Here is a 25,177-nt window from a genome sequence, read left to right on the forward strand (position 1 = left end):
TTAAAGGGATTAAAACTTCGAGCCCAAAGTACAAAGGTAATTGTTAAGACATATATAATTTATTTTCATTGTTATCCTTGTAGAAAGAGTTTACCTTTTGAAAGACAATACTTGCAAAAATTTTCTTTCCAAAGCCTTCTAAAGGAAAAGGTTGGGTGCTTTTATTTTTGTTTCTTAAGCCATGTAAGCATATTATCTTTATTCTTCAGTGCTGAATTAAAGTACTGTCAACTCCAAAAGATTTTACAGATTATTTTACCACTCACTGCACTTGAGATTGCAAAACAAAATTATTCCATCTATTCTTCAGTGTTGATTTGCTTCTTTCCACCTTTTTATTATTGTTCTTATTCCCTGTGTAATAATTTGTTAATCTTCTATGTACTTACCTAATTGAAAATAGAGACTATGTTTTATTTACTTCTGTATCTCAGCACCACCAGCAAAGCAGAGTATGGCAAATAGTGGGCTCCTAGTAATTGAATGAAGGAATAAGTGAATAAACTTTTTGAAAATCTACTTAGCCTAAACTGTAGTAGTTGAGACCTAGGTTTACTTGACTTTTTAATCTTCTTCTTTTTTTTTTTTGGAGACAGAGGCTCTGTCACCCACGCTAGAGTGCAGTGGTGCCATCTTGCCTCACTGCAACCTCTCCTTCCTGGGTTCAAGTGATTCTCCTGCCTCAGCATCCCAAGTAGCTGGGATTACAGGCACCCGCCACCATATCGAACTAATTTTTGTATTTTTATTAGAGACAGCGTTTCACCATGGTGGCCAGGCTGGTCTCGAACTCCTGACCTCAAGTGATGTGCTTGCTTCGGCCTCCCAAAGTGCTGGGATTACAGGTGTGAGCCACTGTGCCCGGCCTTATCCTCTTACTTTAATAAAAAACAAAAACAGCAACAACAAAAAAAAAACACTTTAAGCTTTAAAAACACTTATTTGTAATTTTTTTTTTTTTGTATCCTCAGGTTAGAAAAGTGATTTTTAGCAGTGTGCTTAGTTCCATTACAGTGAATGGCTTTAGAGTTCTCATGGTGGGACTCTACATGGTTTAGAGCAATGTGTATACTAGGTATAGGACCTCTTAGCCAAATTAGTGTAAATACTGTTTAAAAGACTTATTATTGATACCACATGGTGTCTTGGTTTTTATTGTCACAGATGCCCACCTTACACATGAAATTGTTTTATAAGAAGACCCATTTTGCTGCTTTAGAAACTATCTTTGGATGGAGCACAGTGTCTGTTTGCATTAGCATTAAATGATGCTCTATAAATGTGTTATAGAGGGCGCTAAAACATTACATATTGAAGTAGGATGACTTTGCATGAAGAAAATTGTAGATATGTCATGAATAGATCTCTGATTCAATGAGAATTTTAATTTACTTGATACTGTATGTATGTCTTCAAATAGTATATTTTTCTAACTTCCAGTTTTCTGAATAAAACTTCTTTAATTATATTTTTTCTCTGCTTTTCTGCTGTTTTATTATGTTGGCAGAGCCACTCTTACATGGACTGCTATTTTGGAAGAAGGGGTGTTCTTAATGGCCTTTATTAGTTCATCTTTATTAAAATGAAAATTTGTTACTTTTTTTATACTTTCATACTGAATTTTGTCTAAAAGATGCTTTTTTATTTTGACTAGTATCTCAAACATATAATGTCTCATTTTAACTAGCTGTCAATAAATATAGTCTGAAGATATTTAAAATAATTTTATGCATTTTAAAATCTAGGTTGGATGGACAATGGCCTGATGGTTTATTGGCTTCAGACAATACTCTTCATTTTGTCCATCCATTGACTTTCAACTATTCTGGTGTTTATATCTGTAAAGTGACCAATTCCCTTGGTGAAAGAAGTGACCAAAAAGTCATCTACATTTCAGGTAAGTTACTATCTGCTTGCAAAATGAGTTATTTAAAATATTTCTGAATAAACATAATAACAATATACCACAATAATTTATACTTGTAAAGATAACGGTTCCTCAGAGTGAAGTTTTTGCAAATAATCTAAAAGGAATATGATAAAATAGCCCTATACTGAGATAGGTATGTAATGTGGCATCCCTTATTAAAATGTCAAAGTGTCTATGCAACAAGTTTATATACATTTTGATGCCTGTACATATAGTTAATTTTTCAGTTCAACAGTACTATTTCTCTAATATATAGTATGACTTTCTAGATTATTTTATCTTTGCACTAAGAACAAATAGTGATTTTTTTTGCTTTTGCTTTAATGCCCACTTTGTACACAGTTGTTTAATAAAATGGAATATTAAATTTGACGACTTGGCTTGTTAAATAACATTGTTTCCCACTTAATAAGGGACTATACCATATTGTGTTACCAAGAGGTGAAATAGGAATGCTACTTAAAATGTGTTAATGAAATAAAATGTATGATGTTTTTTTTTGTCCTTCAACCACTGACAGCTTAGATTTTTCACATTCTGTTGGTGTCACTGTGAATATTTTTGTTAATTTGGCTGAGTATAAATTTTGGCATTCATAAAATAGCTAAAAATACATCTTTTCCTGGTTGTGACTGCACGTAATAAATTATCAATTGAATGCTTATTTATAAAAATTCAATAAAATATTTTGAGCATCTCCTTACTGATTATAAGAATGTAGCCATCTTCCTGTCTAACAAATGGAAAATTAAGAGGGAAAAGGAAGAGAACCTAAGAAACGCAGGTTTGTGTGGTAATTATGGAATAAATAGTTAAGGGTTTTACCTTTGTTCAAATCTAAAACTAGATAAATTAGAGGTTTTGGCGAAATTTTGTGCTTGCTTAATTGTTATATTCTCCATCCTTGTGTGATCAGTCTAAGAAGAGTACCATGTATTAATGTATTATTGTCTTACGGTACTCACCACAGTTTTTAGTTGTTTGCTCATTTCCTTGCTTATTATTTATCTTCACAATTCAGCAATTTGTGCTTGCTTTATTCATGACTGTATACTCAGCAGTGAGCATTGTGCCTGGCACATTATAGAGGTGCAAACTTTTTTTTTTTTTTGCGTGACTCTAGCAAGAAGCTTAGAACTGTATACATCCCTAACCCTTTCTGCAGTTATCAGTGCTTTGGTGGAAATATATATATATATATATATATATATTTTTTTTTTTTTTTTTTTTTTTTTTTGAGGCATGGTCTCGCTCTGTCACCCAGACTGGAGTGAGTGCAGTGGTGTGACCTCAGCTCACTGCAACCTCTGCCTCCCAGGCTCAAGCAATCCTTCACCTCAGCCTCCAGTAGCTGAGACTACAGGTCTCAGCTGGGCACCACTATGCCCAGCTAATATTTGTATTTTTTGTAGAGACGGGGGTGGTCTGTCTGTGTTGTCCAGGCTGGTCTTGAACTTCTGAGCTCGAGTGATCTGCCCACCTCTACCTCCTAAAGTGCTGGGATTACAAGTGTGAGCTACTGTGCCTGGCTGGAAATCTGAATGAGGTTACATATTAGTTTATTACTCTCTCTCTCTTTAATTAGAGAATAAGCCAGGGAAATGCGTAGTTAAAATATACTTAAGGACTGTTTATTTTGTGTTTCTGTTGTACAATTTGGTGTGGGTTATTACTTGTAAACCTTAGACTCAATATGTCTATGTAATCATTTAAATATCAAGGCTTGGCTGGGCGTGTTGGCTCACACCTATAATTCCAGCATTTTGGGAGGCCGAGGCAGGCGGATCACCTGAGGTCAGGAGCTTGAGATCAGCCTGGCCACCACGGTGAAACCCTGTCTCTACTGAAAATACAAAAATTAGCCAGCATGGTGGTATGCACCTGTGATCCCCGCTACTCAGGAGTCTAAGGCAGGAGAATCGCTTGAACCCGGGAGGCAGAGGTTGCACGGAGCCCAGATCGTACATGCATGACAGAGCGAAACTGTCTCAAAAAAAATAATAAATTAAAAATAAATCAATAAATATCCAGACTCATTTTGGACGCTTTTGTATGTACTGATTTAATTAATGATATCCTAAATTTATACTCTTATCATTCTGAGTTCAGTGTTAAGTACTCCTGACTTGTGTGTCCAGTTGCCTATTAATGATCATTAACTCTGTGTAGTAGTTTAATAGGTATTTACAACTTAACATATTCAAAACAGAGGTCCTGATGTTTCTGTTGCTCCTTGATACCAAACATATTTCTGTACTCATCTTCCTTCTTTCAGTTACTGGTACTTCTTTCCTCACATTTGTTCAGGATACAACCCTTGATAGTTATTCTTGATTTTGCTTTTTCTCTCACACCCTAGTTAATTCATTAACAATTCAATACCAGCTCTTCCATTATGTTAAATACAGAATCTTACCAGTTCTTCAACTCTTCCACTACTGCTACTACACACTAGTCTAAACCATAAGCCACTCTTACTTCACTGTTACAATAACCATTTAATTTTCCTACTTTGCCTCTGTCCCCCTTCAGTTTGTCAGCAAATGAGCAGCTAGGGTGGTTCTTTTAAAGGACATGTCAGCTCATGTCACTCCTCTCCTCAAAACCTTCTGTGGGCTTCCCATTTTACCCACAATGAAAACCAAATCCTTACAATTGGACTTAGAAGACTCCGTACAAGCCCTCCTTCCAGATGATCTCTCTAACTTCATTTCTTACATGTTTTGCTCATTGGGTGAGTCACTACTAGACTCCTTGCTGTTCTTCGAACATAGCAGGCACATTCCTACCTCAGAGTCTTTTACAGTAACCGTTTTCAGTGCCTGGAATGTTTTTACCAGGGATCATCAGAGTTCTTTACCTCATTTCTTAAGGCCTTCACCTTCACCTTTTTCAGCAAGGTCTTTCTTCATGATTATATTTGAAATAAAATACCCTCCCTTCTCACCCCTTTACTACTATTGGTCCCCTTCTTTTTCTTTTTAGCATGTATTGCCATGTAAATTTTATTGTTTTTTATATGCTTCTCTGTTTTTACCCTCAGAACATAAGTCTAAACATATGACTATTTAGTAAAACTTAGTAGGCTTTTACGAGAGTAAGAAGCCACAATTCACAAAATAAATGACCAATTAATCTTTTTCATTGTTGCATGTACTCATTGTCCTCTAGGAAAAAAATGTTACCTCAGTGTTAAAATAGATATTTAAAAATTTGATAAATTATTTTTAATATATGTTAAATAAATGCATCTTAGGACTAGAGATGAAAGTTCTGCTCAGAACAGAATAAGCAACTCTGAGGGAAATTGTTCTTAATTTTGTTACACATTTTCCCACATTGATAAATGTAAGATTTTTGGATAAGAGGTTTTTGATTTAGGATTGCAATATTCAACCTCAGTTATTAAATTGTACTCTATTATGTAATAGTAATACTCTCAAGGGGTATAGTAGCTCTTTGACTAGTACTTACTGACTACTGGAAATTGTGTTTTTCTGGTTTGCTTTTGATGTATATTTTTCCCTTAACACCTGTTACTTCTCTTTAAATTTAGAAAAGCAAATTTTGATATGTCAAATAAGTGCCACTGTGTCTAAAACTCTTATTCCTGTGCAAAACTTGAATTTCAGGTCATATTGGTTTTAGGATCCAAGTGTGGTATCAGACTTAAGAATTTGCTTACTTAGCAATCCTTAAACTTTAAAATGCATTTATTTCATATATTTAAATAACCCATATGAAGTCTAAAAGAAAAATAAGCCAATTAATTTTTGTGACACTAAAAATATACCTTAGAAGACTGAAATATGCCTTTTATGGGGCATTACATGACTTGTTTTATGGTTTGGCAGAACTCATTAGAAAAGGAAACTTAAAGTTCTTCATTTGGGCGAGAAGAACTATGAAAGTCATTATGTCCATTATATACTCATTTATCACACAGTCAGCAAAGAGTATGAAAAGTAATATCTAACTGAAAAATGAGGAGTGCTTTTGGGAAGGATTTAAAATCATGATATGGTGATTAAAAATAATCCTGCCTTATAATAATTGTGACTCTTATTGTAAATTAGAAAACAGAAGAAATATTTTGCATGCATTGTCATATTTCCATTGCTTAAAATGCAAAATAATGAAGTGTTAAATGTCCTTTCTTTCATAGAATGACATTACTAGTGAGGCTCATTTTTTTTTTTAACATTGATTAAGGAGTGGGATGGTGGGTTGAAACATTTCTAGAACCATGAACAAAAATAAGATTTTAAAATAATCCTTTTGGTTAGATTTTTCTCAAAGCTGTATTTTGTTAAATCTGAGTGAAATGGACGATAGATGACCATTTGTGTTCATATAAAGAAATTTGCAAGTAGAAGTAATAAATGTCACGTTTTCATTATTTAGGATACTTGGTAAAAATGTGTCTTATTTGGTGAGAGCTCAAGTATAGTCACTGTTCTGAAAAAAACTAGCATATAAAGAACCATGAAAAACTTTAAAACTCTACTGGCAGAAAAGCAAATTATAAATAATTAGATTTTTACTTTAAATATGCTGATGCCAGTTTATTGTATTTTTTTCTTTGCGAATCGTTATAAGGATGACATTCAATACATTAAAGTTGACTTTCCCAGTACTCCTGCTTCCTCAGAAAATACATGAATTGTCTTACAAATGATTTCATTTTTAGTCTATATTTTTAATGTTCTAATGCTGTGAAGTTGAATTATGTGAGACTTTACTACTTTTATACTAGACATGATCCTTCAATTCTACACTTGTTTTCTTGAGATTGAATTTGTTCCATTAGTGAATGTTTTCATAAATTAAAACTTCCTTGATTCACTTAAATATACTCTGATAACTCATATTCATCTCAAAGTACTTGACAGGGTTACCTGTTATAAATTTAAACTCATAGAAAATTAGTTATATTGTACTTATTAAATTTTATACTGTACTTGCTAAATTTTTACCACATTCTATACATATGGCATTCCGTGATGAAACCTGTTCAGTAAGTATTTTTCTTTAGCTTGTAATATTAGAATAACTTACCCCATGTAGATTTAGTATTTTTCTAACAATCATTTTTTAAAGCTCTTATCAGTACCACTCATTTAAAAATTAATTATAGGAGATTACCATTTGGGTCATTTATTTCTTTCACTGTGAAGGAAACTATTTTTAAACTTATCCTTTCTTCAAACTCTACAGTTTTGTGTTACATGACCTATAAATACTACTTAATTGATAATTAACCAGTCTTTAATTTTTGCTATTTATGTTTAGTTGCTTTTTAATATTACTGGCTATTTTCTCTGTTATCTAATGTCAATACACAGGTTCATTTGCATCTAATATTTAAGTATTATTAGAATGTTCTCTCTAAAATATTAGCTGTTCTTTTTGAGACTCCATCCTAAAGTAGTGACATTAAATTTTGCAGATATAGTTGAAGTTTTTAAATTTCTGAATGTTTAGATAACTTGCTCATAGGGTGTTAGACATGGCGATGATATTTTAATTACTTTATAACATATTTTTACTTTGTCTATTAGTCTCTTTTGGTAATAGCCTATCAGGCTAACATAAGTTGAAGCATATGCTTTTTTATTTTTTTTAATTACTAAATAATAGTATTTACTATATATCTCCTTCCAAAAATTCTGAGCTTTTTTATTTAAAGAAAATATTTTTGAGAGAATTATTAAACCAACAGCTTATACTATGCCCACTTAACAAGAGTCTATAGTTTTTCATTCTTTTAAAGATATTCTCAGCTCTTATAAAAATAAACCATATTATTGGTAGGTAAAATGGATATTGAGAAAAACTTTAATTTTTTTATGCTTTTTATTTTCTTGAGCTACTGGCTAAGAAAATGTACATTTGAATCATTTGATTTACTTTTTTGTTATAGTAATTATTAAACCGGCTATGTAATAGGACACTTAAGTAATACTCTTCTTTAAAAAAATAAGTACCTCTTTTCTAGAGTACAATATCACTCATAAACTTGGAATGGAAGAATTACAACATAGGTTTACACCATAGGTTTTATTCCTTTCTCTTTATTGGTGACTGACTAAATGTCAGTTTTGTTTTCTTTTTAAATAGATAAGTACCACTACATTCTAATCTTAATCAAATTAAGAATGAAAAACTATTGTTACTATGAATATATATTCATTAACTGTGGTGTCTTGTCAACTTGCTGCTGAATCAGCCTGCATTGACATTCTTTGCCTTTCTGTGTCTTCTCTGTCTTTACTGTTTCCATTAGATCCTCCTACTACTACCACCCTTCAGCCTACAATTCAGTGGCATCCCTCAACTGCTGACATCGAGGATCTAGCAACAGAACCTAAAAAATTGCCCTTCCCATTGTCAACTTTGGCAACAATTAAGGATGACACAATTGCCACGATCATTGCTAGTGTAGTGGGTGGGGCTCTCTTCATAGTACTTGTAAGTGTTTTGGCTGGAATATTCTGCTATAGGAGAAGACGGACGTTTCGTGGAGACTACTTTGCCAAGAACTACATTCCACCATCAGATATGCAAAAAGAATCACAAATAGATGTTCTTCAACAAGATGAGCTTGATTCTTACCCAGATAGTGTAAAAAAAGAAAACAAAAATCCAGTGAACAATCTAATACGTAAAGACTATATAGAAGAGCCTGAAAAAACTCAGTGGAACAATGTAGAAAATCTCAATAGGTTTGAAAGACCAATGGATTATTATGAAGATCTAAAAATGGGAATGAAGTTCGTCAGTGATGAACATTATGATGAAAATGAAGATGACTTAGTTTCACATGTAGATGGTTCCGTAATTTCCAGGAGGGAGTGGTATGTTTAGCAACCACTGAATGTGACTTAACTATGTACAATGTTCATTCATACTAGTTGATCATTTTCAGATTGTTCATACTTTTTCTTGAGGAAGAATAAGCTTTTTCAAGTTGATTTTCAAGCTTTTTATATTCTAATCTGACAAATGAAAATGTAAAATCTGAGTTCGGTATATCTAAGCTGCTTTACAATTTTTTTTCAATGCTGTACTACTGTCTCGATTTAAATTTTAATGCAGAGTACTTTATTGATGTGAGGCACACAGGTAAGAAGAAATGTCAATATTAAATGTATGACTTATTTGGTACAAAAATTTTTTAAAAAGGGAACTACCTTGACATTGTGTATTAAATGTTTACCTAAGACAATAATCTCAAGTATGTTTGTTTAACATATACCTCTCAAAATTTATCACCACTCAATGACACTGCATCAAAATTGACTATAAAAGTAATTCAAGAAATATTTATATATATTTTTTAATATACAAAAAATATTTAGCCTGATGGAATGGCTTTCCTTTTCAAACATTATTTTCTAAGTTTCTATACAAATGAAATCTTTACCTCTGCATATTAATGAGCCTTGCCATAATTACTGTAGAGTGGCTTTTCAAAGATATTTTGTTGCACTAAAACTGTGGTAGTAAACTCAGTGAACATGATGTGTGGAAGAGCATAATTAGCTGGTCAATATTTTTGTCCAAAATACCTACAAGAGTAATAAAATACATGCCTTTCAAACGTGATAATTATTAGTTTTTTTTTTCCTTTCTGGAAAACAATTCTTACATTGTCATGTGAACATGGATTTTGGTACATTAGCAGTAGCCTTATTTTAATGCTTTATGTCCTAAACATACTAATAGAAATGAAAAGATGCAGAGAGAGCATTTCAGAATACTGAGGTACTAGTTTTAGAAATGAGACATTTCAGCCAATAATATATAGAAAGAATTTTCTGGACCATCTTGTTTTAGTTATTTAATGTTGATGTTCAAACGGGTAAATGTATAGAATGAAAATTTTAGAGTAAACTTGGAAACATTGGATTTAACTAGAAAAATCTAAAGTATAGAATCAGTCGGTAACACTTGCTAATGGATATTGGCATTCATCTCCTTTTTCCTCCTAAGTGTATGTATGTATTTTAAGATTTTTGTTTTTACAATTAAAACTGGAAACATGAGGGTTTTTGTTTTTGTTTATTACATAAATTATGTATATTCCTTCTGAATCGTTTATCTTTTGAGAAAGAAATGTTACCTAAACTTCAAATGTGCTTTTTGTTTGTAAGGTAATTAAATTGCTTCTACAGTGGAGTCTTACAAAATTATAATAATGACAACTATTTTGAAGCTGAAAGGATATGTTTTTCTATTGATAAGTCATTTGAAAAAGTGACTACTTTGCCAGTGCAATGAAGTGGAAGTTAGTAGGAGAATCATAAATATATTATTTTGTTAATAAAAAGGCAAAGTAGTAGGTACTTTTTAAACCCTCCCAACTAGCCGTTTCTCAATATTCATCAAATCTAAAACATTTAGGGGGCAAAATTCTAACATGTTCATAGTATCTTGCAAATAGTGGAAGGTTTATTCTGAAGGATTATAAACTAGTTTTCTTCATTATAACTAGCACTATTTTGTGGAAATTAGAAACCTATTTTATTTCTCTTCCCAAAAGTAATGCTTAGTATAAGACTGTAGTATCAGGTTAAGGATACAGGTAAATAAAGTTCACTTATATCTTCTTACAGATGTCTGGGTTTTAATATGGTTAATCACATATACAAATACTACAACTTTTTAGTACAAGTTTTTGGAAGAAAACTTTTTGATAAAACACTGTGATTGACGTAAGTTTATTTTTAATATAAATATCATTGATGAGGTGGCCAGAAGAAAGATGGGTCTAAAATTTCTTCCCATGAAAGATGTAAAACTATGACTTGTTTTTTTAAATCAAAATTTCATCTTTTAAAAATAATGGTTTGAAATACTATATGGATCTGAACAGAATAATCACATTTAGGATTCTATATAAATCTGAACTGGAGTATAATCTGAAGGAGTTTAGCAATGTATTTTAAGAAATATATTTCAAAAATATAAATACTGGTTATGAACTTCCTTTTACATTGTGGTTATGTGTGTGATTGGGTTTTTTTGTTTGTTTGTTTCTTTTGTGTTTTTTTGGCGGGAGAGTGTGACCTGGAAAACCACAAGTGAGTATTTGACATATTCTGTATCCTTAATCCAATCATTTGGCAAACTAGAAGGTTTCTGTGTTAGATGAATCTAATACTAGTGCTTAACACTTTGGGAAGCATTGCACTGTTGTTTATTAGAACTTTATGTATATTTACTGCACATAGAGACTTGTTTGAAAACATGAATAGTCATTAAATAAACATATTGTTAAATTAGTTTTTGAATACCAGTGATATTCATAGCTATTTGACAGGTATATATGAAAGTTCTACTATCTTGAAAAAAAAATATTTGTACTATTTTTTGCCATTTATTTATATTTATTTCTTGCATATGGTTTAAACTGTTTTTGCATTTTTGTAAATTCACTTGAGAGTTTTCTTTCACACTGGTTAAAATATTCCAATAATATAATGAAGATGAATGCAACTCTTATTTTTTCTGCCATTTTTATTAAAATACATTGAAACTAAAGTAGGCTAGGGGTTAACTTTAAAAGTGATATTTGAGAAGTGCTTTAGAGTTGAAAGATTTAGTATTTTACCATGTGCCTAGTAGGGTTCTATTTGCTAAGTCTAATATTAAGGAAACTATTAAGGTTTTTCAGTAGTAAGTGTCGCTTCTAATAGCCATATACAGGAAAGTTTTATAAGATAACCCATGGCTAAATATTTTGCATTAAGGAGCTGTAGGAGTACAGTGTGTAAGTACAGAAATAAAGAGAAATGTAGTCATTTTAAATGTGAAAACATCTGATTTGAGTTTGTTTTTGATAAATACTGCTAAAACACAGTATATGAACAAGTAAGAAGTTTATGTATGAAAGTAATCAATGTAAAATGTAAGAAAGGAATAAATGGTACCCAATTTGAATTTTTAATTCTAATAGGGGAGTAGATTATAGATTGAATTGTCTTTCCTGTTTACTTGTTAATTAGAAAATGCATCCTTCATAAACAGCTCCTTTCTCAAATTTTTTGTATATTGTGTTTGGGTTTGGGTTTTAGTTTGTACCAGCGCTAAGTTTTGGGTTGTTTTTGTTTGGTGGTTTTTTTATTTTGTTTTGTTTGTTTCTTTTTTAACCAACCTGTGTATTAAGTGTTAGCCCCAGTAGCCATGCAAGAAATCTTTAAATAAAAGTTTAAAAAGTTATTTAGAAGCATATTTCTGTAATAAGTTCATTGCTCTGTGTTACCTTCTTTGTCCTTATTATATTTACTAAATGTGTGTACGTGTGTGTTTGTATAATGATCATTATATTTGCTAAAGTGTGTAACCTAGTTTAATTATCAAAATGTAATTAATGATTTGTGGGAATCAGAAACCTGTTTTCTCTTCCTAAAACAAGACTATAATATCAGGTTGAGGATAGTTGGCATGTGGGCCACTATAGAATTTTTTCCTTTTTTTTTTTTTTGTTTTTAGGTGGTTGGGTTTTTTTCTTCCACTTTTTGAATTCAGGGGTGCATGTACAGGTTTGTTACACAGGTGACGTGCCATGGTGGTTTACTACAAAAATCAACCCATCACCTAGGTATTAAGCCCAGCATGCATTAACTATAATATTTGATTTTTATTTTTTTATTTTTTATTTTTTTATTATACTTTAAGTTCTAGGGTACATGTGCATAATGTGCAGGTTTGTTGCATATGTATACTTGTGCCCTGTTGGTGTGCTGCACCCATCAACTCATCAGCACCCATCAACTCGTCATTTACATCAGGTATAACTCCCAATGCAATCCCTCCCCCCTCCCCCCTCCCCCCTCCCTGTGATAGGCCCCGGTGTGTGATGTTCCCCTTCCCGAGTCCAAGTGATGTCATTGTTCAGTTCCCACCTATGAGTGAGAATATGTGGTGTTTGGTTTTCTGTTCTTGCGATAGTTTGCTGAAAATGATGGTTTCCAGCTGCATCCATGTCCCTACAAAGGACACAAACTCATCCTTTTTAATATTTGATTTTTAATTAACCATTTAATGCCCAGTAATGAATTAACGTTCTCCATAGTTATAAATTATCTCTGTAGCTGTAGCTCTTAAAACCCATTTTAGATGTTTTTGCTATTACTTTGGCATAAGTCAAATTTTATATATTGGCTTTTAATTTGGAATTAACACGTTTTATAAGGTTATTTCTTAAGTTGACATATAATGTTTTTTACTTATTTTTGTGAGCTACTTTGATTAGAAATGCCATTGCTTTGAATTGTTTATAATCACCTGTGATGCATCACTTTCTTTCCTATTTCTGGCTTTTTAAACTGTATTTTTTAAACTATTTTTGACCAGGGTTTTTCTTTGATAATACACAATTAGACTGGATTGTTTTGTTCCCTTCTTGGTATCCCCCCAAAAAAATTCATGCATGAAACAGTCTTTGAGGGGTTTGCACAGTAAACCAACTTTTATCTGTTTTTTTAAAATGCTTTCTGTTTATATATTTGTTTGTTTGTTTGTTTGTTTCTGTTATAGTCCAGTCATCTGCTTTTTTGGGAAGTACATATAAACTTTGACTTGACCACTTTGACTTGAGTAGTGTTAGGTTTTTATCAAGAGCTTGAAACCAAAATTGTTTACAAAAGCTTTGCCTTGTATTCCCTTAGGTATCATTTATTTTCTTGAACCTTCGTGACAGTTATGTTTATTTCAATTTAGAAGGATAAAACATGATTCAATTTTGGGATATATCTTGTTTCATTTGCCTTTTAGTTAATAGCTGCTGCTTTTTCTGGCTGTTTGCTAATGAAGCTGATTGAAAGTGACCTTTTAGAGCAATGACCTTTTAGAGCAATAACTTTAGAATGTAATCTTCAAAACTTGAGAATAGTTTAGAGCCTCATTTCCTTATATGCATAGTATTGCTACATAGACATAATAATGCAAGTTGTACAGTCTCAATTACGAGAAATATCCCAGGGAAAACCTAATTGTAAAGTGACAGTTTTATCTAAAAGCCAAAAGTAGGATCTAGGTGACTTGGTCTCTCTTTAAAAAAGGAAAAACAAAACAACAACAACATAAAAACTTCTTATTATGGAAAATTATACAAAAATAGGACAGAATAATGAAATGGACCTCCATGTACTAGCTTCAGTTATCATCAATTCCTGGTCAGTCTTATTCCATTTTGACCCCTACCTATATAATCCCTCCTGATTTTATTTCAGCTGTAAATAAATCAGTATATAGCTCTGAAAGATAAAGACCATTTTAAAAACCACAGCATCATTATTACACCAAAAATTAATAATTCCCTAACATTGTATCAAGTGAGCATTCAAATTTCTAATCATATGTATTTTGCAGTTTTAATCAGGTTTTCCAAATATGATCCATTCATGGTGATTGATAGAAATATCTTTTACTCGATTTACCCCCCACCCCATTTTCCCTTGCAATTTATTTCTTAAACTGCTTCATTTGTTCTAAATATTTCTGGTTTAAAGTCTGCCATTTGCATTCCACACACATCCCTCTGTGTTTTCTGTAAATTGGTAGTGAGATCTAGAGCCTTGGTTAGATTGAGGTTTAATTTGAAAGCAAGATTACATCATACATAAGTGGTGCTATGTTTTTCCATCAGAAAGCCCATAATGCCTACTTTTTTGTGTGTGATATTTGCTGTCATTTGGTGCTCGATGCCTAGATCAATTAACCCTGTTCTTTTACCATATCATATACTTAGATGTCTGAATAATTGTCATGCTGTTTCCTATCAACTTCGTCTATCATAACCTCACATCCTCTTCTAGTTTTTATTTCTCCTCTTCTCCAGATGAGTGAAAACTCCTTTAAGTGTACCTACCAGTTCAAAATTAGTATGTACTCCCATTATACATGAGCTACTACAGCAGTTTGTTACATGCATTATAAAATATTCAAAAATAGAAATTTTAGATATCTGATGATATATTTAACATGTTAATTTTTTCTCACTAAAACTAAGATTTGGGGGAAACAGTATGATTGCATTTCATTTTAAAAGTTAACTTTTTTATTACTAAAACTTTCGGTAAAACTACATGATTGTTCTTCATGCATTTTTTATTTTCAATTTTATACCTTTTGATTCAGTGATTGAAAGGTCTCATATCATGGTCAGTGTATGTTGATACTTGGTTTTTAGATGTGATAACTAAAATGCCACCTCTCAAATAGATTCAAATGGAAGAAGTACATTGTTTGGATGTTAACAGTTTTCATCCCAACCACTATTTTTAGAGTGCATCTTTATGTCCTAGATATTTGATTGTTCAGTGTCTTGCTAATCAATAACATCTCCTTCACATTAGCTACTCTTTCAGCACATTATAGGCTTAGTATGAGGTTTATTGTTAATAAGTAAATGTAAATATATTTTAACTGGTCTGCTGATGCATTTGATCTTTTTTTTTTTTTTTTTTTTGGTTGACTTGTTACATCTGGTTAGATTGCCATGCAAATTTTACTTCATACTGTAGCTAACTGATAAAATTTGTGTATTAAGAGTAAGATATCTGTATTGCCAGTTATTAGTACCGGTATTAGTGTTATGTGGGAATTTTTTGCCAGTTATTTGCAGGAATGATACTGGGAATAAATGCTTTCTAGTATATAACATGTAGATTAGCACTGATACCTCCACAGAGTCCATGTGTCTTAGCTGTTTACCTGTCACATGGGACACTCATACAATTCTTCCTTTACATTTTTGACTACTGGCTGAATCTAGATAAGTCACTAGTTCATTCTGCTGAGCTCTCATGAATCGTGTCACAAGACGTGAAGGAACAACCAAGTGAAGTGCTGTCTACTTAAATTTGTTCTGGAACTATCCCATTTCACTCTCACCATAGATACAGTGGGCGCTCTGTGTGACAGGAAAACACCTGATACTTGGACAAGGGGAGCAACCAATGCCAATCCATGTATTATATACTAATAAACAATTATTTTCATGAAATGTCTTTTTTGAAGATAAGTGGTAATATTTCTATACTTACTGGATGATGTATATTTTGTGGATTCTTTGACTCTACTTTGGGGGATTTTGCTATTACCACGTAAAATTTATCCCTGCGTTCCTGGCACTTAGCACAAGGCCTGACACATACTAGGTGCTTGGGGTAATTTTTTGGTTGAGAGGCTGAGGAGACTGACCTGATCCAAATAGAGCACTTTAATAAATAAGTAGTGAGACGTAAATGTTTGGATGGATATAAAAGCTAATAAGTCATATTGAGAAGATAAACATTAAAGGGGCTGTTACAATTGGAGAATGGGATTGTTTATGGGGAAAAATTGGTAATACAATAATATATAGTATGGAAGCAAATCAAAGGTGGGAAGATAACTTTGTAGACAAACACATAAACCTGTGATGCCATCACTAAAGTTTTGTCAAAGGGCCTGAAGAGAAAAAATAGGGCGTGTCTCAGTTTTTTTAGATGTGAATTAGGTGTACACATGTTTCAATAGCTTTACTTTAAAAAATTATTTATGAATGATTAAAAAACTTCAATTTATTATCTATAATATTTGTGTACTTTTTTCCAAAAAATAATTAAATCATTTCTTATATCCATATTCATTTTTTTATGGTTGGTAGCTAGTTGATTTTTAAACATCTTCCCCAGAAGACATGTGCATGCTGTCTTTTAATTAAGTGTGGCAGTATAATCTTGTGTTGGGGAATGCTCTTTTTCTGTTTTTAGAGGTAAGTTTCCAGTGAGTATGAGTTACCATTACTACTGTGATAACAGCAAGTTGGTCTTTTTAGCAATGCATGCACCAGTCTTTTAATGGTAAATATTCTATAATTTTTGTCTTGTTTTCTGCCTCTTGTAAGCATATATTGCTCTTAGTAGAACATCTCCTTAGGTTGATGGTAATGTTTCATGTTATTCACTCAGTAAACTACCTTAGTGTTTAAAAATGCTGTGTTTATACATTTGATCACTTAATTTTTTTCCTCTGTAGTGGTTTGGTTGGAATACAGAGTCTATGTAGTATGTATGTGTTTATTTGGGCTGAGATATGCAGGAAACAGTGTTGAGGCTAAATTCTCAATTTTCGTCACTATACTTGTTTATTTCATCTGCGATATGTGGGAAACAGTGTTGGGGCTAAATTATCAATTTTCATCAAAATACTTGAATGTAGAAGATTCAAGCACCTCCTTTGCTTTCATGGTTTTCATCAACTGTTAATACCCTTAAATTATTAACACCTTGAGTACTTACCTCTTTTTTTCCCTCAATTAGAATCAGAAAAGAAAACATGAAAAATAACCCATATGCATATTTAGCATAATCAATTGACCTAAATAAAGTAGATTATCTAGTTGGGAAATAGATTCATATCTAGTTTGTCCTCCATTTGCTCATTTCAGCAGCTACCAGCCTATTCTAATACTACGAAGAGGTATCAGAGAAAGAGGATACATATGATAAAGAATGAATGGAACCAGGTGAAATGAAGATGCCTAAATTAAGATAGAAGGAAGTGTTGTGATACAGTCAACTCTCACAGAATCCTAGAGCTAAAAATTTTATAAGACTAGTGTGACAAAATTAGGTAGATTGTAATTAAAATGTTTAAGAAATAATATATATGTAGACAAGCATTACTTGAATATATTAAAAATAGTATTTAAAGTTGGAAACTAAAGAGATTAAAAGTCTACATTATGTTGTTTTATTACACAGCACTACCAAACCTCAGATTATTGCTGAAGTTAAATGAAAGGCTTTCTTAGAGGAGATGTATAGTTTGATAAAAATTTGTAATCTCTAGATTGAGAATCTCAGTTTGGCCTCACTCAAAGAGTAACATGAACTTTTCAAAAGCAATTTTGAAAAAAATTGTCATCAAAATAAGAACAAAAATTTGAATTCTGTACAGTTGGGCAAACGATAGGTCGTCTTTAGCAAAAGAAAAATTTCCAAGAGAGGAAAACCTTTAGAATAATTGATGTGGAGTAAATAATGTAGTGGACAATTAGTATTTTTTATTTGTGCCACTGACTAGAGATGTATGACCTTGGTCAAATGGCATAATCTTAATAGTTTTAACTGGCCTATTATTAAGGATTGAGTAAGACCATCTACTTTATGGCTGTGTTCAGTGGTCAAAGCTATAATCTATATGGTGGGGGAAATGATAATAGAGATTATCCATAGGTCATCCCAAATCTCACATTTACAAGTGCAGAATGATATTTGGATGTACTGGATTTCAATTTTTTTTTTAATCTAGTACATATCCAAATAGAGATAGATTAGAAAATTGAGCAACAATAGATAAACCAGGCTGGTATTAGCAAATGAAGGTCACCATGAATGATTGGGTTATAATGTTTCAGAATCTATACATTGGAAACGTTATTGAAATGAGTGACTTGCACTTACTGGTGTAAGATTTTTATCTCAAAATGAGTCTAACAAAATAAGCCATTAATAAACTCAGGATTGTTAGTATTCTGAAGACATTTTTATAATTTGAAAGAAAGTAAAACATTCTTTTTGGTAATCTAAACTACCATGTTACCCACATTTTAATAAAAACAGAATTGGAAAATACTTATGTATTTATATGGGAATACTATCATGGTAAGTAGGTGAAACATATTTCAAAACCAACAGTGCTAATTCTGTAACTTTGCTGTGTCTGGATCCCAACAATTATTGCAGTTATTTAAGAGTATATGTGAAGATTATGTCAATTTAAGTAAAGCTGAGACCTCTTCATTAGTCTATATTAATGTTAACAAAAACATTCTTGTCTTCCAACAAGGGGTAACAGTGGAGGCTTCTACCCTCCAACCTAACTTTATTTCTCTCTGTGCTCTCTACTATTCATTGATTGAATGGTCTTGGCAGATTATTTAACTTCAGAACTGCAATATCTTTATTTATAGAATGTTATCTCAGTATCTTTTTTTTTGTTGGTAAGAAAGACAAAACAAAATCAGATGTGTGAAGGAACTTTGTAATTCACGAATCTCCACAAAATTTAGTTACTGGATTTAATATAGCCGAAATTGTCAAAGTAATACTTACACATAAAGATTGTTTTGTTATATTCCTTAATACTTAACATTTGAAAATATGTAGTACTTCTAATAGTTTTAGTACATTCCGTTATTTGGGAGTTCATAAAATTGTGATTCAATTTTCTGGGAGAAGTGTGAAATGCTAACAGCCAAATATGTTTTTTAAATCCTTTCTTACAAAATTGTGGTGCAGTGTGGGAAAGAGAAGTTGGTATTCAGAGATGACGTATGTCTATGGCCAGGAGATAGTAAGAATTTCTATTTAATGTTGTAGTAGAGAAGCTATTTTTAGTGCACTTTGTATTAAATGTGCATGAATTAAGGGAAATTTTGTGCAAGTCCTGTTTTAATATTTACATTTTAAAATACTTTTCAAAATTTACAATGTCCAATGTCAATGTTTTTTTGATATGAGATATTTTCTGTTTTGCACCTGAAATTTTTCAATTTTGTTAATAGTTTTTTTTTATTTTAAGAGAATAAAAGTGCTAAATGTCTGTATTACTGGTCATTTATATTAGAGAATACTGATTTTAAAATTACCTTTTAGAGTACAAACTTAAAATTACTTTCATCTTTTTCTCTATCTTATTCTCCAGATACTCTTTGCATATCGAGAATATATTCTCCTGGTGATGTTTGGGGATACTTACATAATTTTTAAAAAGTTAAGTTGAGGTATTAAAGTAATATAAGAAAGAAGAAAGGGTTTTAGCTTAATGCCACTAAACCTAGTGAATCAAATTTGAGGTCCTATAACCTGGCTCTTGAATAACATACTTCAGTCAAATAGTTTGCACATTGTAGAAAATGTATGCAATTTCAAGAATTAATTTTAAGATTATTTGAAAAGCCTAATTTTTGTTACTTTACAGATGTTCCATTTAAGCAGACCTCTTCCATAGCTGTAGCTGGAGCGGTAATTGGAGCTGTTCTTGCCCTTTTCATCATTGCTATCTTTGTGACTGTGCTGCTGACTCCTCGAAAAAAGAGACCATCCTATCTTGACAAAGTGTAGGTAACTGTTTCTGCCTTTGTTCAACTATGCATATCAGTATGTGTCTATGTTTACCTTTACAGCTCCTCATAAAGAAATTAAGGGATAGAAGTAAGGATAATATTAGGCCTTTGTTAGATGACACTAGTTTCATCAGAATATCTCAAACTATATCTTAGTAAATGAACATTGTCAAGGGGCTGCTAGAAGTACAGAACAGCTTTACATTTTTCACCTAGAGTGTATTGGACATCTTTCTAGAGGGTAACATAGTAATACTTCATGTTGTCCTGCCTTCTAAACAGAAATGTAAGCCTTTCATGAAGTGGTAACCAAAAGACATATAAAAATATCTTTGAAGTTTTCATGGCTTCTTCAGACTGTATATGCATGTCTTATGTATAGATATAACTTTGAACTATCAAGTTATTAAATAGATTGAGTTTTATAACTTTTTTCTTAAAAACACTTTTTTTTTGGTGAATTGTAAAATATATATCTTCATATTTAAAGAATAAGCAATATTTTTATCCTAGTCATTGAGATAGAATTGTAAGGCAGAAATTGCACCTTGCAGTAGAATCAGATGACCAGTGTCTCAGTTCTGTTAATTCCATCAACAGCTTTATTGCTTCATTTGAGAAATATGAATAATGCTCTTCCTACTTGCCTCACATGGTTGAGATGATCGTAGAATAAGATAATATTTTATAAACTGTGAAGCTCTTTACAAATGGCATTATTTCTTATGTGGTTTATTAATGTTTTTATGTTAGGACGTAAGATAGTTCTTCTGTCTTCATAAATGCTTTGTATATGTCTTTGCTTCTCTAATTTGGCATAATTATAGCACTAGTCTTTGGATCAAAGACACTTGTGTGTCAGTTACAGCTCTGTCATGATCAAATTAGTACTATGACCACGAACAAGTAAGTTACTTTATCTCAATGAGCCTCAGTTTTCTCACCTAAATGGCCTATGGCACCTTGGAGCTAGAAATTTGCTGTGATTTTCGTTAGATAAGAAGAAACAATTATTTAAACAAAAGGATGAAAAAATGCTCTTTCAGTATAATACTTGTGGGACTGGAGTCCTTCAGTCTTTCAAGAGTGACTAGCATGTGGTTACTTAATCTTAATTTCCAGATTATCTTGGCTTTTCTATAATTTCAAAAACATAATGTACTGGTAGGCTAACAAATTAATGTAGCCATTTTATTTATCACTTAAGTTTTAATCATTTAAAATACTAGTTTATGTCCATGGAGACATTATTACACCACAGAGAATTTATTACTTCAGGATCTATAGTTTTCATTCCCTTTATCCTTTAATATGGATAACTTTTTGATTTTCTAAGCACAAGTACTAAAAATGTTATCTGTGATCTTCAAAAGCATGAGACTATATTTATAAAATCGTGTAAAATGCAGAGAGCTACAAGGTATATTAAAACCTATATTTGTTATAAGTAAACAATTTTTAAAATATATGAAAATGTTGATTTTCTGATATGCAACTTTGGAAAAAATAAATGCATTCCCTAAAAATGTATCGATTATTTTGTTTATTTCAGATGGCAAGATTTATAATGGTCTGTAGGTTGAAAATATTAATTATCCGACTAATATTGTAAGAGTGACTAGAGCTTTTGAAAATCAGTTTTGGAAGTATTTCTAAAATACAGTGTAAATATTTCTTATTGTGACACTTTGGAGGAAAGTGTAGTGACACTCTAAAATGTTGATAGACATAGTCAAATATTAAAACATGCCCTAAAGTCATGTCGTATACTGGATTACTTAATTTCAGTTCTTCTATTTTAATTCCTTCTGTAAACATGATTGGTTCTACATACAGGAACCTTTAACACCAATGTTTACTTTTATTTTTGATCTTTGATAGATTAATGGCAATCTAAGAACTGAATTAAACATGTAGGCTAGTGTAAATATTATGTAGTATGAGGAAAATATTCTCAAAAATTATGAGAACCTTGATTTTCTTTTGCTCTTTTTTTTTTTTTTCTAAATATGACAATCACATATTTTAACCTTTGCAATGCAGGATTGACCTTCCACCCACACATAAACCACCTCCTATGTATGAAGAACGATCCCCACCTTTGCCTCAGAAAGACCTGTATCAGGTATGTGTTCATGAGTACACTTAAGATAATGTAAGATACAATAAAAAAAACTAAGCCATTTATATTATTTCTTTCAAAACGTTGTTCAGTCATTATACATTAAAGATTACATAGCAGTACCTAAGTTTTAACTTGCTCAGTCATTTCTCTGAAACATTTAAGAGATCAAATTTTGTCAACAAACAAGTTGTTATGGCCAGTATAAATAAGACAAATCAACATTATATTAGGCTTTTACTAAATACTTGTTGAAGACTTACTGTTAACACAGTTTTATTGACATACAAGTTTATTGTAAAATAAAAAGTAGAAAATTAATATCTATTGAAGGGCTTCTTTTCCTTGGAGTGTACAGTATTTTATTCTGTTTTGGAATCAGTTCCCATTAATTCATGTGAAAGTATGATTCAGTGCTTTTAACTTGTATTCTATACCTGGATTAATGTGCTATACTTGTTATTTGGGAAAGTTGTAAACTATCAGAATATTTGAATTCTTTGATTCTCAACTTTAGTGGTTGTGTTTGTATGTTTGTTTTGTCTTTTTCTCTATCACCAATACAACATATTGGATCTCTAAGCCTGTACTGGGGTTTTATAACATCTGGGGGCATATCCTATAATACTTTCCTCCTAAAATATGTCCTGTACCTTCAGCCTGAATAAGGCAAATCATTAGCCCATCCATTCATTGATTTAATTTGGTGGAAAAATTCTAAAGGAATGTTTCTGCCAAGATGTTCTCTGCTTCTCTTCCTTAGCTGACTGTGTAGTCAGTCTACTGACCAAGAATGGGGCAGGAAGGAGCATTCCCTGGCACGTGGACCCACTGTCAGTGGGTGCTAGCTTTGTCATCTTACACAGTTGTGCCATCTTTTCAGACCTTTTGTTCTCACATAAAGAGTGTAGTCTCATCTCTTGGCAAATAAATGAAATTGACAAGTGGTGTGAAATATCATAAAATTTCTAGCTGGAGCTGTTGTTTTTTGTTGTTGTGTTTTGTTTTCGTTTCGGTTTTGGTTTTGGTTTGTTTGGTTTTTTGCCAGTTAGATAACTGAAAAAGTAGCTCATTAAAATGTTTTGTAGATTCCTAGATGAAGTTGGTCTGCTTTTCATAATCGATTGGCTATAGGTATTAATAATTCTGTAAATTACCTTTTTGCGTCATTTTTCAGATTTTTGGTTACTTTTTGAATTTTGCTTCTTAGATTTTTAGGAACTGTTTGATGTGGATAGTAATCTTTTGTATTATATTCATCTCTTATTTTTTAACCTTATGGTGTCATATAGAAAAAATGACATTTTTATGTAGTAAAAATCTGTCTCTTTCATTGTGTTTGTTGGAAGTTGTGTGTTGTCTGAAATTACTTCCTTACATTTCCTTCTCTCTCCTTGAACTAGAGTGTAGAAAAAAGTCTTAGAAAACTAATAGTTTTATGGTTTATGTTTCATTTTAATCTGAAACTTTCTTAAACTTAATAAAGAGGTAGAGACCCGTTTTTTCCCAATGGGATAACCAGTTGTCCAAATACTTTTCAATTACCTATACTTTTGCGTGGTTCGAGAGCACTTTTATCCTAAAATAAATTCTCATACATATTAGGTCTGTTTCCGAACTCTTAATTCTGTTATATTGCTATGTCTTTCTCTTCCTAAACCAAGATACTGGTATTTCAATTACAGTTGTTTTATAATATGATTTGATATTCAGTAAATTCCCTTATCTCTGTTCTTGCTTTCAAAATTTTTCTTGACTTTTCTTTTCTCTACTTCAGAATTACCTTCCCAGATTCCATAAACATTCTATTGAACTCCTGAATTAATTTAGTAAGAATTGACAACTTTATGATAATGTCATTTCTTCCCATCTAGAAACCAGATAAGCCTCTATTCTGGTTTCTGGTGGGGTGTGTGTGTGTGTGTGTGGGTGTGTGTGTATGCTGGAATAAAATCTCTTTCTCGTACGTGCTTTCCACATTCCTATTAGGTTTACTTTAGGCATTTTAAGTATTTTGATAGTCACTAAGATTTCTCTCCACCCTCCCCTTGTGAACTTTTTAAATTGGCTATTAGCATATAGAAATGCCTGATTAAAAATATGAATCTTATATGCAGCCTCTTTTATCAAGTTTTTGATTCATTCTAATGGTTTTTCATTTTATTTTTTTAGGCATATTAATCTAGTTGCTGCAAATGACAATTCTTCTTTTTATCCCTTGCATATTGTGATTTCTCAGGGGAATACATATGAGGGGTTTCCTTACGTCATTCAGTTTTAAATCTGATATGAAATAATTGAAGACTAGTATAGAATTTCCTTGCATTAAAATTTTTGAAAACACTGCATTCTATGAATAATGCTGTTTTTTAGACTTGATTTGAAAGAATTAAAAACATTATGAAAACTATTTTCCAAACCAACTAAAATGATCTAGGGAACATTTTCAGGAAAACATATCTCATATTTTGAATATAGTTGGGATTTCCGATATGGAAAAATCTTAATGAAAATGTAAATCTTTTAGAATAGTCTGTGTTTCAGCCTAAAGTAGCATTTACTCTATAAATGATGACCACGAGATTCCATGAAATGGATATTTATTTGACTCTACTGAGAATAACAGGAATTTCAGTCTAGCAGCAATATTATGGGGAATGAGGCTTTTGAAGTTATTTTTACAGTGCTGACATACCATGTTAATAAAAGCTTTTCAATTGCTTGAACTATCACGAGATTTTCTCTCCTTATACCTATTTTCACAGTAGTTGTCTGTCAGATGATTTTTGGTAAATGTTTAATTTTTAACAATCTTAAAACAGTTTTATGAACAGTATTTCACGTATAAGAATACACATACCAGTTTCCATGTCAAGATATTTGGTTTATGTATACACAATATGTATATTTGTGTATGTGTGTGTAAGCTTTCTATGTGATGAAATGTAATATATGCATAAAGTACTTTAATGAATGACACAGAATATAAAAAGCTTATTGG

The 25,177-nt window shown here is 31.7% G+C and overlaps 1 protein-coding gene across 5 annotated transcripts in view; it reads left to right on the plus strand.

Annotated features, from left to right (window-relative positions):
- NECTIN3 (nectin cell adhesion molecule 3) overlaps positions 1-25,177 on the plus strand; it is a 126,807-nt gene that overhangs the window by 45,684 nt on the left and 55,946 nt on the right. For 3 of the 5 annotated variants that reach the window (XM_030940788.1, XM_030940803.1, XM_010361080.2), the window contains exons 5-7: positions 1,746-1,897; positions 19,910-20,048; positions 22,098-22,179. In XM_030940788.1, coding sequence (XP_030796648.1) covers positions 1,746-1,897; positions 19,910-20,048; positions 22,098-22,179 — 373 coding nt within the window. Of the gene's footprint in view, positions 1-1,745; positions 1,898-8,216; positions 12,155-19,909; positions 20,049-22,097; positions 22,180-25,177 lie in introns of those variants that run through there. The other 2 variants (XM_030940778.1, XM_030940796.1) reach the window with 1 other exon arrangement.

Source organism: Rhinopithecus roxellana, chromosome 1, assembly GCF_007565055.1.
Source record: "Rhinopithecus roxellana isolate Shanxi Qingling chromosome 1, ASM756505v1, whole genome shotgun sequence".
Classification (NCBI taxonomy): domain Eukaryota; kingdom Metazoa; phylum Chordata; class Mammalia; order Primates; family Cercopithecidae; genus Rhinopithecus; species Rhinopithecus roxellana.